The sequence below is a fragment of the Gekko japonicus genome, unplaced genomic scaffold, assembly GCF_001447785.1.
Source record: "Gekko japonicus isolate JY-2015 unplaced genomic scaffold, Gekko_japonicus_V1.1 scaffold18, whole genome shotgun sequence".
Taxonomy (NCBI): Eukaryota; Metazoa; Chordata; class Lepidosauria; order Squamata; family Gekkonidae; genus Gekko; species Gekko japonicus.
Genome location: NW_015170275.1, coordinates 862175 through 877114, shown reverse-complemented (window position 1 = coordinate 877114; position 14940 = coordinate 862175). Strand labels below are relative to the sequence as shown.

General features: G+C 39.3%; 1 protein-coding gene across 1 annotated transcript in view; it reads right to left on the bottom strand.

The window, feature by feature from the left end:
- Window positions 1-1940: 1940 nt before the first annotated feature.
- Window positions 1941-14940, bottom strand: part of ZRSR2 (zinc finger (CCCH type), RNA binding motif and serine/arginine rich 2) — a 14014-nt gene continuing 1014 nt past the window's right edge. The window contains exons 2-11 of the mRNA XM_015417583.1: window positions 13819-13898; window positions 11523-11598; window positions 10598-10706; window positions 9962-10048; window positions 7022-7060; window positions 5979-6094; window positions 5319-5532; window positions 4725-4780; window positions 4433-4542; window positions 1941-3797 (exon numbers count right to left, since the gene is read on the bottom strand). Of these exons, the coding sequence (XP_015273069.1) occupies window positions 3358-3797; window positions 4433-4542; window positions 4725-4780; window positions 5319-5532; window positions 5979-6094; window positions 7022-7060; window positions 9962-10048; window positions 10598-10706; window positions 11523-11598; window positions 13819-13898 (1327 nt within the window). The 3' untranslated portion in view covers window positions 1941-3357. The remainder of the gene's footprint in view (window positions 3798-4432; window positions 4543-4724; window positions 4781-5318; window positions 5533-5978; window positions 6095-7021; window positions 7061-9961; window positions 10049-10597; window positions 10707-11522; window positions 11599-13818; window positions 13899-14940) is intronic.

The following is a 14940-nucleotide window of genomic DNA, read 5'->3' as shown; positions in this document are numbered from 1 at the left end:
TTGTGATTGTGACAAACTATGTGAACACTGTCTTAGTATCACATCAGTTTAGTTGTAATAAATGTTCATTTTTATTCCATTGTTTTGTCTGTCTGTTCAAAGCTTAATTAAGGAAGCATTTATTTTTATGATAGGAATCTAATCTTGTCCGTGGACAGATAAATATGATGCAGTAAAGGCTTAACTGTATAGATCATGCTGCAGAACCAATTTTTTAAAAAGGCAATACAAATTTTCATTCCAAAGGTCTATCAATGCTGTGGAACCTGTTAAACTATCTCTTATGTAGTTGAACTCTTAGACCATGAGCAATTTTCTTTAAAAAGAGCTCATTTTATGGCAAGGTTAGAATACAAAGTATACTACAACTTTCTCATTTTTTGAGGATTTGAAAATTGTATGATCTTGTGTGTAATGCAATGCAAATATCAACTGAGGTGTCAGAAATTATCCTCTCTGTTCCACTTGGATTTACCTAAACTGCTGGAGAAAAACAAGTATAGTAAGATTCATGTGATACTACCTTGCTCGGTTAAATCTAACCTTTGAGAGGTTCTTATTCTGGTTCTTTCTGATTTTAGGAGAATAAGCAACTATCATTGAAAATATGTAGGCAGTCTGTCAGAATACTGTCTTGGATACTAAAAATTGTGTGAATACTGGTTTTAAGATTTTCAGTTTTATACCCTTTTAGAAGGTAGCTTTTGTGCTTATAACATTCAGTACCAAGGATACAAAAAATTGTGCAACCTGTATAAATTCTATAATTCTTATCATTAGTGTAATTTATCCTTGGGGTAGGCAGTGTGGGGCATTGAAGCATCTCTTCCTCCACCCCGTTACTCCGAAAGTCACTTCAGCTTCTCTGGCTTCAAACTTCACCAGATGCTGCTTCTGTACTTTTTGAGTAAAATGTTGTTGTGAGATGATTCCACTGTGTGTTCTTAAACAAGAAAACATGGGTTTTTAGAGAAGCTGGATTGTATGCTCTGGAATCGTGCCATATACTCAGCCCTGAAGGAGTAAATGTTAGGTAGTATAAATTTCATGTTTCTTGGTTGCAGCCTTTCTTCAGGTTGAACTTACATTTCCAGCAGAATGTAATGTTGCCTGCTTTTGGTTTGATCATATCCAAATTTGCTTTTGAACTGATTTAAAACAACAACAACAACACGGTAAAGAGCCGTTTTGGATAAAGAGATTTCTGATGGCTGAAGGCAGCAGCAATACTACTGATGGGTATATAGGATGTTCAGACATGGCAGGTGACCTCACTTGAAGCTGGTTCCAACCAGTTTATGATTGTCTTGCCTTTCTAGACAGCTGCAGGATGCATTAGGCTACATGTGGCTCCACCTGAGGGGAAATGGTAGCAATGACAGCTTCTGTTTCCCTGAAAAAGTAGTACAACATACTGGCCCACCTCACAGTCTGAGTGCACTGAGTGACAGCAGCACTTGGCAGACAAAGCACTAAGCTTTGGTATAGACTTACTAGTATTTATTGGCAGTGGCTGATATTGTTCCATAACTAAGAACAGTCCTAGAGCTGCACTCCAGCACCAATACACCAGTTTTGGGGGTAGAGTGAGGGAGTTGCCATGCTGAACAACAAGGTCTGGTATTCAGCTACTTGGTACATATGCCAGAGGTTAGCCACCATATTATTAATAGAAAGAGCTGTTCCAGTCATTCATAGCCTCTGCAACTAAGGAGACTGTGTGCATTCACAGTTCAAACTTGCTAAAATCCTGCAAGAAAACCATGCTTATTCAAGCTGGTACACCTGAGAACATGCTTTTATGTAGCTGCTGGAGTTGTGATTCTAAATTTGAAGACATGTCTGTTAAAGTTGGTGATCTCCAGGAAGAACCTACCAACTACTTCTGTAAGAATTACAGTAAAAAGGAAGAGCTACTAAAGACAACTAGAAGTGCAGTCATCAACCAAGGAATTTTTATTTACAATAGAGGATTGCAACTTGCAGAAATTCCTCACAGGACAGGGCACATATTACTATCATGGATATTTCCAAATGTCTGAACACATTCTAGAGCATGGATTGGTCTTGAAAGGTAAGTAGGAACCCTTCCTATTAAATTATTTCTAGAAATAAGGAGAGGGGAAAATTATGCATACTTGAATGTTGAAAAAACATCCATTAGTCACATTTCTACTAAAGTGCACTAAAATAAGGATGCACCTTCCTACTGCAGAAGCACTTGAGACTGTATCGCTTAGGTATAAAGTGATCATACAAGTGTTTTTGCAATGTGAGTTCTGAGGTACAAACAAAAGCAGTAGTTCTGAGGTACAAACAAAAGCAGTAATTACTATTATGAACCACAAAGGTGTGCATGTCACTGAGGAAACCTTTAAAGGTTAAGTGTTGCAGCTGCTTCCTTCTACTTACAGGACTGAAACTGCCTACTGTGACACTTGAAAGACCATGGCTTTTCAAATAAACTAAGGAACAGATACGTACATGAAACTTTTGTTTTTATTTAGACCAGGTAAAAATCGCATCCAAAGACTGGAGAAGGAAAGATGAGGAAGAATTTCTTCCCCGTCTCATCCAGCTGTTGCTGTTCTTTACTTCCACTTGGTATAACATGTACATACTCAGAAATCCACTGAGGACAAGCTGCTTGTGCAGCTTCCAAGGAAAGTATACTTCCTCTTTCCAGTGAAGGAAGAAATAAGCTGAAGAAAGGTTAAGGGCAGCACATGAAATGAAAGCTGCAAACAGGGAAATCAAGGGAGTTCTGGGCAGTCATCAAGCCTCCTCCAGTTGCCTGACCCTACCTTGAGACCATCAAAAGACAGGAAACTGATGTCATTGAAAGCTCCCCCCCCCCCAAGTTCTATTACATTTTGGTTTTGTTCACTTGAGTGACAATGCAGCTGTACTCTACCACAGTTAAATTTTGAACTGCCTTTTAGATCATAGCATGTTCTTGCACAGATCAGCAAAGGGACCAGTTGTATTAGTTGTATTTACCACAATGCTTTCACATGCAGGATTTACTCAGTGGCATAAGTGAAAATATTATCTGTTCAAGAAACAAATCACACAATCTGTTACATCATAGACCTCTAAAGGAAAGGTGTGGAGCTTCAGAGCAATTGTAGAACATTGAGTGCACTAGAATCACTCAAGAGTCTAAGCAACACCAAGCTTTCATGCCAGAATAACTTGTAACTAGGCAGATAAGCTCTGCAGACACAGATGTATTCTCACATTATCCTAAGTTGGAACAAAGCAGTACAGCATACGATGTCTAGTATGCAATAGCTCAGGTAGCATTCGAATTTATTGGCCAGAAACACCTTGGAAAAGTCATTCTTCAGCAGTAATTCAACTATTTCTTCCTCTGCTACTGGACCTTTTCCTGCCTCTACTCCTTGACCGAGAGGAACTTCTGCTACGACTACGTGTCCAACTCCTGTTGCGACTCCGGTGTCTCTTCTTACTGCGTGACTGTCTTCTTCCATGACTCCCTGAGGTCTCAGGAAGGTGCCTTTTCTTATGCTTATGACTCTTTTTCCTTTCTGACTCTCCATTTCTTTTGTAGGCATGATCTGAACTTGGACTGTTTCTTCTCCTAGACCTGTTATAATATTCTTCATGGTAGCCTGATCTATTTCTCCTTTCAGAGTTTTTACCAGTATGTTTGGTCCATTCAGGGGAAATATGAATATCTCTGTTGGCCTCCCAGAACTCATTGTTTGGATTTCTGAATACATGAAGAAAATTGCAGTGTTTCCCTCTTGGGCACTTCTGTCTTTCAAATAAGCCTGAAACAGATTTTTAAGTAGTTATTAAAATTATATTTTAAAAGCAAATCAAAGTGGTAAATATTGGTTTCTAATGGAGATAAAATTGAGGTGGAATTCCAGTGGAAGTGGCATTATTGAATGACCATGAGAATAGACTGTTGAACATTATGGGTTGCATTTATTATTTTATTTATTTAATTGCATTTTTGGATCTCCTAATCCCCACAGTTGTGGGGATCTAGGTGATGTACAGATTTAAAACAATAAAACCATAATCAAAACATAACTCATTAATTAAAATTAAGTGGCAAAATTTGTGGTCCCCTTCTGTTTCTGGCCTGTGGTTGCTTTATGGGCGGCCGGGGGGGCGGGGGAGTAGACCCTTCAAGGGATAGGGATCCATCCAGGAAGGGTGCCAGCCATGATGTAAGCCGTCGCTGTCCTCAACCAAATGCCTGGCAGAATACCTCCTCCTTACAGGCCCTGTGGAACTGCATAAGATCCCACAGGGCCCTGATGTTGTTCCACCAGGTCAGAGCCAGGGCCGAAACGGTTATGAAAATATTCTGAATTTACTTTAAAGTGCCACTGTACATGTAATACAGTAATGTGGAAGACATACTCAAAAGACATATCAATTTAAAGTGACATACCACAAATAGCTGTTTTCCACCTGGTTACTGGACAAAATTCACACTGAAGCTGCCGCCCAGCATACCATCGGCCATTGAATAAAGCAAGGGCTTCCTGACATTCTTGTTCCCTTTAAAATAAATTTGAGATGTTAGAACCAACCACAAAACAAGTAAAATTCAAACAAGGCATGACACACCAGAAGTAGTCAGCTATGTTGAGAAAGCCTGGCTCATTTAGAAAATGCTACATGTTTTATGTGTCCTCAGGTTCACCAGCTGCTAAGTTTTATTGTTCATCTTTAATACTCACGATTGGTACTGAACATACACATTTCCCCGGAGGTGCGGTTCGAAGTTGCAGCTGACCTACATCGAAAGTTAAATAAGAGATTAATGTTATATGTTTGAACAAGATTCTACTAAAGTTATTAACTCTAGATGTCATGATGGTATTCTGGTTTGAGCTTGGGAACACAGTTGATTTGTATCCTTACTGGACTGCCTTATGTAGTTGATACTTTCACTAGCTGTAACACATGTCAGTCTGTCCAGGCAGGGGACCTCTGAGGAAGCAGCTGCAGAGGCTCTCTGCCATCAGAATAAATCTGAATAAATATAAATTCTAATTGTCTGAGACCTGTACATATAGTCTGCCATGGCAGCATGAAAGCAGTGCACATGAACACTCAAGCCCACAGCAGTTGGGGGTGAAGGGGTCTTGGGAGACTAGGGTTGCCTCTGATTTTCTGCTATTTCTCCACAAGACTTTGTGTGGGGAGATACTATCCTGCTTAGGAGACTGTCACCAATTCACAGGAATTTATGAATTTTCATAAGTGAATAGAAGAAAATAACTGAATTTGGACTGTCTTTGATGAAGCAAAATGTGTCTGTATATTAATACCTTGAACTGAATAACTTTTCCCACATTCTTGAATTCCGGAAGCACGTCATCATAGAAGTCTAAGAACTGCTGGTAGATTTCTTCCTCGCTGTACTCCAGACTTGCATCTGTGTCATAGTCATCTCTTTTACACTGTTCCATCCCAAAAGTAACAAACATACCCCTGATAAGGAGAGTCTGGCTGGAGTTTGGATAGTTATGCTTCCGAGAGCATCTTAGAAAAAAGAAAAAAACACACCTACAAATGCTGCAAACATGTGCAATTATGTAGCCTTTACTGCACAATGTTTTGAATGCAGACAATTAAGAATACGTTAGTTCAACAGTGACTTGATAGTAAGCCAAGCCAACGTTTATGCTTTCCCATCAATCTCCTCATCTCTCCTGATTTCTATGACATGCACAGAAGTGTCATTCAAACCAGGGGTAATCATTTGGTACTGACAGAAGCTTTCCTATGTGTTATTTGCAGTAATTTCTGCACTTCTTTAAACCTGTGTACCTGCAAGTTAAAATGCCATACAAGCAAGTTAATTAGATTTGTTCATTTACAGAACTAATGGGAAAAGTATTTCAACTGATTAACTGCAACTCTGAAAATGGCTTTTCGTGCCTCTAAATGAAACACAATCAAAGGCTCAAATATCACTTAGTAATTACCTGTCTCCAAATCGGCAAGCTCCTGTTTTAATATAGAACGGGCAATTGGCTCGATCTTTCTCCGTTCCTACATTTTCTGGAGGTTCTGGGTTGTGCCATGTAGTTCCATTTTCTAGCTGTTTTAGAGAACATATTTTATCTATTAAAGTTAACATCTATTTTAAAAAGATCAAATTCATTTTGCATTATGCTTAGTTCTATAAATTCTTCTTTAAATCAACACCAACAGATCTTAAATGCAGCTTTTTAGAAGTTCTGAAAAATGTTACCAAGATGGCCACATTTTTGCATTGTGAATGGATACCCAATTTGTATTTCCTAGGGTCAACTGTAAAAGTTAACTAAAATCCAGAAATCAGTAATCTCAGGGCAATCCCATTCAGTGGCAATTCAGTGTGTTATGACAACCAAGACTCATGGAGAGCTTTTACAGAGGAAATAAATGTACTGTATATTGAATTTCAAGTCTGCGTGCAATGAATTCAGGAGATAAAAACACTTTGCTTTTCAAAACCAATATTTCTATGACATAAAGTTGTAATATTTCAATAGTGAAATTATTGTGGTGGTGAGAAATGAGCACAATTAAGCTTATTTTAATGGGAATACATTTCAGTCTGAAATGTTTTTTATGTTCAAAGGTTTAAGGAAGTGTAGCACTTAACATGTTAAGTATGGAAATCTAGGTAAACAAGCAAAAAATCTCAAAAGTAAAGGCCTTCAATAACCAACATTGTTCTCTCTTTTGACAACTTTTCCCTCAATGTAAATGTATATCATCTGTCACAGAACGCTGCTTTTGCACACTTTTTTGGATCAGGTTCAAATGGGTCAAATCCTCCTTTTTACTATATACTGGTAGCATTTAATTTTTCTTGTTCACTTTCCATTCCACCAAATCCTGTTTTTCAACCATTTCAGCAAATGCATGTTATTGTTATGGGATATACCGCATGATGTAAAGCAGATAGCAGAAAGAGAGGCTGGCTCAAGACAGCTATTCTCTGCATCACCATTTTATGTTAAAAGACTTCCGAACATACCTGACTTTCAGCTTGGTCCAACATCTTCTGCACAGCCTCCTATAAATGGTGCAAACACAGGACTAGTGAAAACTTTGAATGCAGACATCCCATCTGGTTTCTTTCGTTAAGAACCTAATACGTAGCATTAAAGATTGCATATTCTAAGTGTTTTAAAAGTTTGGTTTAGTTTTGTTAAACACAAGAAAGAAAAGAAAGCTTACATGCAATTAAGACATTCAGCACAAAAGTATACATGACTTGAAACATATTTAAAACACTTTTCCCAAGTATTGTTTCTAACTTCTTTCCCTAACAGCCGATATAGAAAAAAATAAGTTTAGAAATTAAATGGAAGCAAAGGCAATAATTTGTTATGCTCTGCTACCATCTTCAGTAAGTACAAGTTAAAAGAATCACTGCAGACTAATCCTGCTAGCGACATATGGGATATATTCTATGGCACATGGATACATCTTTGAAAAACCAACTGCCCTTGCTTCTTAAAAATCCTCCCTATTAAAATTCTCTGGCAAAATTCACCTTCCAGTACTTATCATGGGATTTCCTCCTGCAGGGTTTGCTGCCACAGCCTCGGGTATGGAGGAACATGCCTGGAACATCACTTTAGAAACAGGATATAGTTGCTCAGGGATATCCAAAGGGCCAGGCAAGCCCAGCTCCATCTGCTGCATCAATGTGGTGCAATTTTTGATGAGTGGAACACAGTCACTACTGTGGCTGCATAAGGGAGCTTCTAATTGCAGTAGGTATTCTAGCTAGGTGCCAATGTATGGATCCCAAGAGTGCTATGCAACATGGTCTTTTGTCCAGGAGGGTAAAGGCAGTTTTGTGGTTCATGCCCATCCCTAGTAAAGGTATTCAAATGCTTTTTAAACAGCTACTGGCTTGAAAGCAGCTCTTGAGATGTAGTATTAGGACACTCACAGTGCAATCCTAAATACAGTTATTATCCTAAGTACACTGAATTCAACTGTTGAACACTTAGCCATGATAATTTCTCTTGTAGTCCTCTGTGCTTGTATTGAGCACATTTTAGCTTGCACCAACTGCCGGTAGAAAGTCCCACCCCCAACTTTAGATGTGGCCCTAGATAGGAATAGCAGTTCTTAGAACAACATAATGTGAACCGCCCAGAGACCCCTTCGGGGGTTAGGGCGGTATAGTAAATCTAAGGTTAAATAAAATAAAAATAAATATTCCCCCTTGATTGTATTTGCTTTTCTCCCCCACCCTCCTAAAAAGGCCTTTTAAAAGCCCTTCATTTAGATTTTGTTAAGTCAGCCACATCACCCCAAACCAAAAGCAATCAACAGAGACCCTGTAAGACAGCAATATCTAACCATACATTGATTAAAAGCGGGATGTTCAAACACTCCACATAGATTTTCACCTCATGGAACAAGGAATAAAACCCCATTCAATATTTACTTAAGTATACACACCTGTCATATCCCTTTCCAATCAGGGTTACTGGCTTTTTAAAGTAGTAACAGAAACTGATAACTGACCACAACTTAGTTTTTCTTTTTGATAAGTGAGAAATAACAATCCCCTAGTTTCAACAAATCCTGGAAAGGAGTACTGTCTTGGTGGTATACTGCTCAACTTTATGCTTATTCAACTTTGATACAGATTTGGACAGGTTAACTTAAAAGATAAGGGAAAGGGGAAGATATCCAACCCCCCAAACTGTATAGGGCCAGATTAGTAAGATCACCTGTTCTCTAAGTAAACAAAGAATTAAGGCAGAAATTGCTGAGCATAATTAAATACTACTTTCTAATATGTTCGTTCCCATACGCAACAAGCTACATAAAAAGATACGTCTTGATGAATGAGTCTGGTAAAGATGAGCTGTAACATCTTTGAGTAGAAAAGTGGTTAAGGAATTGCCGCAATATAATTCCAAATTAAAATGAAGATCTTAAAAATTATTATACTACATTTGTTACTGTTCCTTAGAAGCTGACACTATCATAAAACCACACTTAACAAAAGCATACTTAGTGTGTGCTCTGAGACCCCCAGCAAGAATTCCACCTGTGGTGACAAGTAGCGGACATTGGGCCACCAGTTGCATTGACTCTGCCATCCTGCCAGGTATCCTGTAGTTACCTGAGTAATTAACACATGGAATTCACTGCCACAGGAGGTGATGGTGGCTACAAGCATGGACGGCTTCAAGAGGGAATTGGATAAACATATGGAGCAGAGGTTCATCAGTGGCTATTAGCCACAAGGTATAGATAGGAACTCTCAGTCTGGGGCAAGTGATGCTCTGTATTCTTGGTGCTGGGAGGGGAGCAACAGTGTGTGTGGGGGCTTCTAGTGTCCTGGCCCCAATGCTAGACCTGATGGCACCTGATATTTTTGGCCACTGTGTGACAGATTGTTGGACTGGATGGGCCACTGGCCTGATCCAACATTGGCTTCTCTAATGTTCTTATGAGTGTGCAAAAATGACAGACTGCCCACAGCTACTCAGTCTGTGCCCCCCCTTGCAGAGGAAAATACAGCACCAGCTAGGAGGAGGCAGCTGCCAAAGGTCAATTCTAATCATTTTCTGGGGAGATTATTTCTCTGCCCAGTTCCTGTTCCTTTTGAAAAATGGAATATAGTAAACTGCCTATGGCTTTAAGGATAAGGCAGGATATAACCCCCCCCCCCCAAAAAAATAGCAACAATAATTACAACAGAACTATATAACCCTGATAAGCAGTTATGGAATGCTGTACTCTGTAAACCTGAAACAACATTTACTGTATTTAGCATGAGGATTAAATCTAGAATACGTGCTCCAAAATCAAAGTTATATCCACCCCATTTAGCCTTCATAATGAAGTAAACCAATATAGAGTCCCGCACTTTTCTAGGAATTCTACCCTGGTTACTGTGAGAGGATATGAACTGTGTTTATCCTCCTAGAGCAGGAATCACCTCTCTATCTTTCTTCACTTGCTGTTTCCGCTCCTCCTCCTCCTGTTCTTTCCTTTGCTGCTCTTCCCATTCTTCTTTTATTTTTCGCTTAAAAAAAGAAGAAACAAAACTATTCAGTCATCTTAAAAAGAAGATTTAAAAAAAGAATTATGAAAAACACTATTACATTAAATTAGGCTGTCAAGTAATTAAACAATTAGTAATTTGTCTTTTAACAGATTAGTCAACTGAACATCAAATTAGTTTCCCTTCTACCAAAGCATCAGTCCAGGTGCACCTTTTGGGCTATTAAAGGAACTACAACAGATTTGACTTGGTAAGTGTCTACTCACTACCAATATGCAAAGACTATCGGTAACAGCTTCTTTTTCATTCCCTAATACAGTAACAATATCAGGCCCAAACCTGACATTTTATCAAAAGCCTTTAACTAGCACCCTTACTGAATAAAATTTGCCCACAGCAATCAATGAAAGCTTAGCCAGTCTACAGGTTGAACTGATTAGCACAATCGCTACAGTTTAGTGCTGCAGAAGCATTCAAAAGTAGACAAGGAATGAGTGAGATAATTATTTTCTACATTCAGAATCTCAGCCCCAAAGGCTTGTCACAATTGTGTCAAAGAGTATACTGCACCTCTTCTTCTTCCTGACGTTTTCTCACTGCCTCTTCTTTTTCCTTCTTGATCCTAAAAGCTTCCTGGGCCTTTTCTTCTCTTAGCAACCATTCTTCATGCAGTCTTTGCCTGCAAATATAATTAGTTCTTAGCTACCATTAAACAATAAGAGCTACTAGATTTGTGTGTCCTAACATTTGCTGTCAATAGTGGGGGGGGGGGGCAATTTTTATCAGTTCCCTCCTCCCACTGCACACCACCCTTATAGTGTTTCAGAGGCTTCACTGAACCCAGGGGCAGGCTACAGAGGGAGAAGGAAGTCAAAAAGTTTCTTTTCTAGTTAAATTTGGCTTTTTTCAAAGAAAACAGTTTGCATAGGGAAATACAGACATAAATAAATTAATGTAAATTTTACGGCAAATTTCTCAAAATGGGGAGGTAAGGCTGCAATTTCTCATATACTAACTTGAAAACTTCATTAAAGTCGGCAAGTCATACTTCAGAGTAAATACCTAGGATTTTTTAAAATTTATGAAAATACTTCTATCCCTCCTTTCTCAAAAATTACTCAAGGTGCCTTACAATAGGTACACCAGCAGGTTTATCAATAATATAAAATCTCACACATATTAAACATAGGTCAATCTAAAAACATTTTCAATGACCACCGATCAATCAATTGAAAATTTCACAGTAGAAACAACCAAGTCAACCACAAAACTTGACTTTTAACAGAAAGCCATCTGAGTGAGAATGGCTTTGCAAGTCCTCCCAAACCCCCAACAAAGCCAGGGTCCTCCTGACCCTGCATACGGCCTTTCCATTAAATCAGTACTATCCCAAAATCGCAGGCAGAGAAGAACACTCCCCTCTACCAAAGGGCACAGTCAGTCAACTGATCGGAGAGATCAAGCTGCAAATTATATTTCTGGCTCTTTTATTCACCTTTCCGCTTCAAGCAGTTCTTCTTCTTCATCCAGCTCTTCCTCTTCAGACACCTGTGCATTTTTCTCTGCTGCTTCTGACCAGAGGATGATATTTTTAGATTTAAAATCATGAGGCTCACTATATTCTATAAGTCTGACAATTGCAGACCATCACTGCCATACAATAGAGACTATTACAGTATTCCAAAGATGCAGACAAAATAAAATTACTTTCTCATATAATCTACCTGTGCAATCATGCTATGTATGAAACATTAACATGCCAGCACATCACTAGCCTCAGTTACGAATCTCTAGCTTGCTAAGGCTGCACACATAAACGCTGAGGGCCCGGAAAGTATGTTCTTCCATCCTGTTGGTATTGCAATTAATTTAAATCAAGCTGAACATTCTTTTATTTTTTTATTTTATTTTGGTATTTTTTGTGTGAGCCTGGAGGTCATGGTGACTTCTGGTGATCCCCTAGTGGGGCTAGGACATTTCAGAGAAGTGGCGATATTACCTGCCTCTGCATCCCAGCCCTGGTATTTCTTGGAGATTGCCCTTCCAAGTACTTGCCAGGGCCAACGCTGATTAGTGTCCGAAATCTGACGAGATCGAGCTCGCCTGGACTATCCAGGTCAGGGCTCAAGTGGAATATTTGCAAGATTAGTTGAGGTGGGTAGATATGTTGGTCTGAAGCAGCAGAACAAAGTTTGATACCAGTGACACCTTTAAGACAAGCAAAGTTTTATTCACGAAAGCTTATATCTTGAATAAAACTTTGTTGGCCTTAAAGGTGCCACTGGACTCAAACTTTATTCTCAAGATTATGAACTCTTGAATTTCATTTGTCAGACCATGATCAAATTAAAAACACAGCAGCCTTCTTGCCCACCAATAAAATGTGCTGTTGATGCAACCTAAGCTTGCAAGGTGCATCTGAGGACTTACCCAAACTCATTACATAAAGCAGAGTTATAGCAGAGTTTCATTTTCATTATAATGGATTCTACCCCAGTTTACCACTCCTTGGAGCTTTCTTCCAGCCCAAGGAGCCTTCCTCCAACTTAAAAGGCTCTTCCTCAAATGGAGAAGTACTCCAAGGACTCTTCCTTCATCCTAAGGCAACTTCCTCCAATTTAAGTGGATCTAACAGAGCAGGAAGAGCCACTTAAATCGGAAGGCTTCTCAGGCTGGAGGAAGCTCTGTGGACAATGGCTGGATCCACCCCATAGGGCTGCCAAGCCGCGGCAGGGGATCCGCACGTCTTCATAGGATCCCTGCCACGGGGGACAGTGATACGCGTTGCACCGCCGTCACCAGGATGTGACGCTATGCGTCGCTCTGGCAACGGGGCTGTTTGGAGTCCCGTTGCCAGAGCGACACGTAGCATCACATCCTGGCGACGGCGGTGCAACGCGTATCGCTGTCCCCCGCGGCAGGGATCTTGTGAAGACGTGCGGATCCCCCGCCGCGGCTTGGCAGCCCTACCACCCCATTAACAACAATGATTGGATCCAAGTGCAGTAATCTTTCATGAATGGTCTACTGATTGGCTCCAAAGATCTGAATGGAAAAGCATAGTTGGATTCAACCCACAGTCATATCAGATTATTCAAGATTTATATCATAATCCCAAAATTTATTATAAAAATACAGAACAGCAGGAACCAACAAATCAATTCACAAGCTCATGAAAGCAACTGCCCTTAGCAAAAAATAATGTTTACCAGCACACATCTATCCCCAGAACTCTCACCTGTACCACATTTTGATTAACACAGGCTGGTACTCAGTGACAGAGCATCTACTTTGCATGCAGATAGTCCCAGGCTCAATCACCATCTAAAACAATCTAGAAATAAGTGGTATTAAAAATCTCTGCTTGAGACCCTGCAGAGCTGCTGCCAGTCAGAGTAGACAAATTTTATCTTCATAGACCAAAGTTCTGACTCAGTATAAAGCAGCTTCAGGTATATGTAAGATAAATGCTAGAGTCTCTCCAGCTGTTTAGTCCAGCAGAAGTGAAATATATTCCTGCCTTTCCTGCAAGAGTTTTAATTTATGCATTGGATATTGAGAAGAGGATAGGTCAAACAATATTTGTGGACCCTAATAAACTGCAATTGTGCAGCTACAATAATATAACCTCACTTTGGTAATTGGTAATTTCTGTTTTGTAAAACTTTTTTAAAATTTTGGAATACTTTTCTAAATATCCACCAGTGACAACTGTCTCTCAATATTTTTTTTAAATCCTTCACAACAAAAAAGGCAAAAAGATGTGACACATATATCAATAGGATTTTTACCTGAATCTCTCAGTCTTGCCAGTAATTGTCTTTTTTCCTTTCGTTTCTCTTTCTTCAGAAGTGCTCTGTATTTCTTATGGCTGAAGATAGAAAAGTTTCTCCTTTATTGTTATAGTAAATGGCCAGACAAGTGCTCAGCTAAAATTTCTCAGATTTCGAACCACATAAGATCCGCAACAGCATTTTCTTAGCATATCAAGGGGGGGGGACCCAGCCAAAATCAAAAACACTTATGGTTTTACCTAATTCACATTTTATCATATGTAGAAATATAACAAGAGAGGAAAGAAACAAAAATGCAGGCATATTTCAAACAAGAAACACATTTAAGTACCCTAAAAAAATCCAACTAAATTTGCCAATGCATCTCATCAGTTCTAAGTTCCACAGTACTGTCATTTCCCCACAGTTTGAGTGTCCTTTTTCCTAGCATTACAGGTGTATATTATGTACCAGACTCCCTGAAGCTTATCAATAGCATGTTCCTTCTTTTCCAGGTTTTGCTACAGTAATTTTTGCCACAGTTAACATATTGCCAACACTTCTTTCCTCCTTGATTTCTTAGTAGTTTAGCTCCTGTAACTTCATATATTGTACTGATTACCTTTAAAATTCTACCACGTACATTTCTTATGGTTATAATAATAGAAGGCTCAAGGGTTATCATTTATTACTGACCAACTTTGTTCTGCACCCTTAGAGCATCACAACTTATCTGAAGCATAGCCAAAACAATCCTTTCCGCTTTCTTTCACCATCTCCCCTAGCATTTTCCCCCAATCGCTTCCTTACAGCACTTTCTTCATCTGCCTAAGCAGCCAGGGATCAAGAAATCTGAGGAACTGGCTTCTTCCATATCAGTCAGCATATTTATTATAGCACTGTCCAAAGACCTAGTCTGGGGGCCCTTTGGATATTAATGACCCAGATTAAACAGTTTTTTATGGTACCACTCCAATTATGCAATACCTTTCCCAAACACAGTAAAAAGCCCTTTGCTACCAAGAAGGAAGGAGACAAGAACAGAAGTTCTGGTGGGCTGGGCCACCCTACGGTCTCAACATGCTGGGTGGGTAAAAGTTGCAGCATACTAATCAAATTTGTTTGTTTTCTGAACATGGG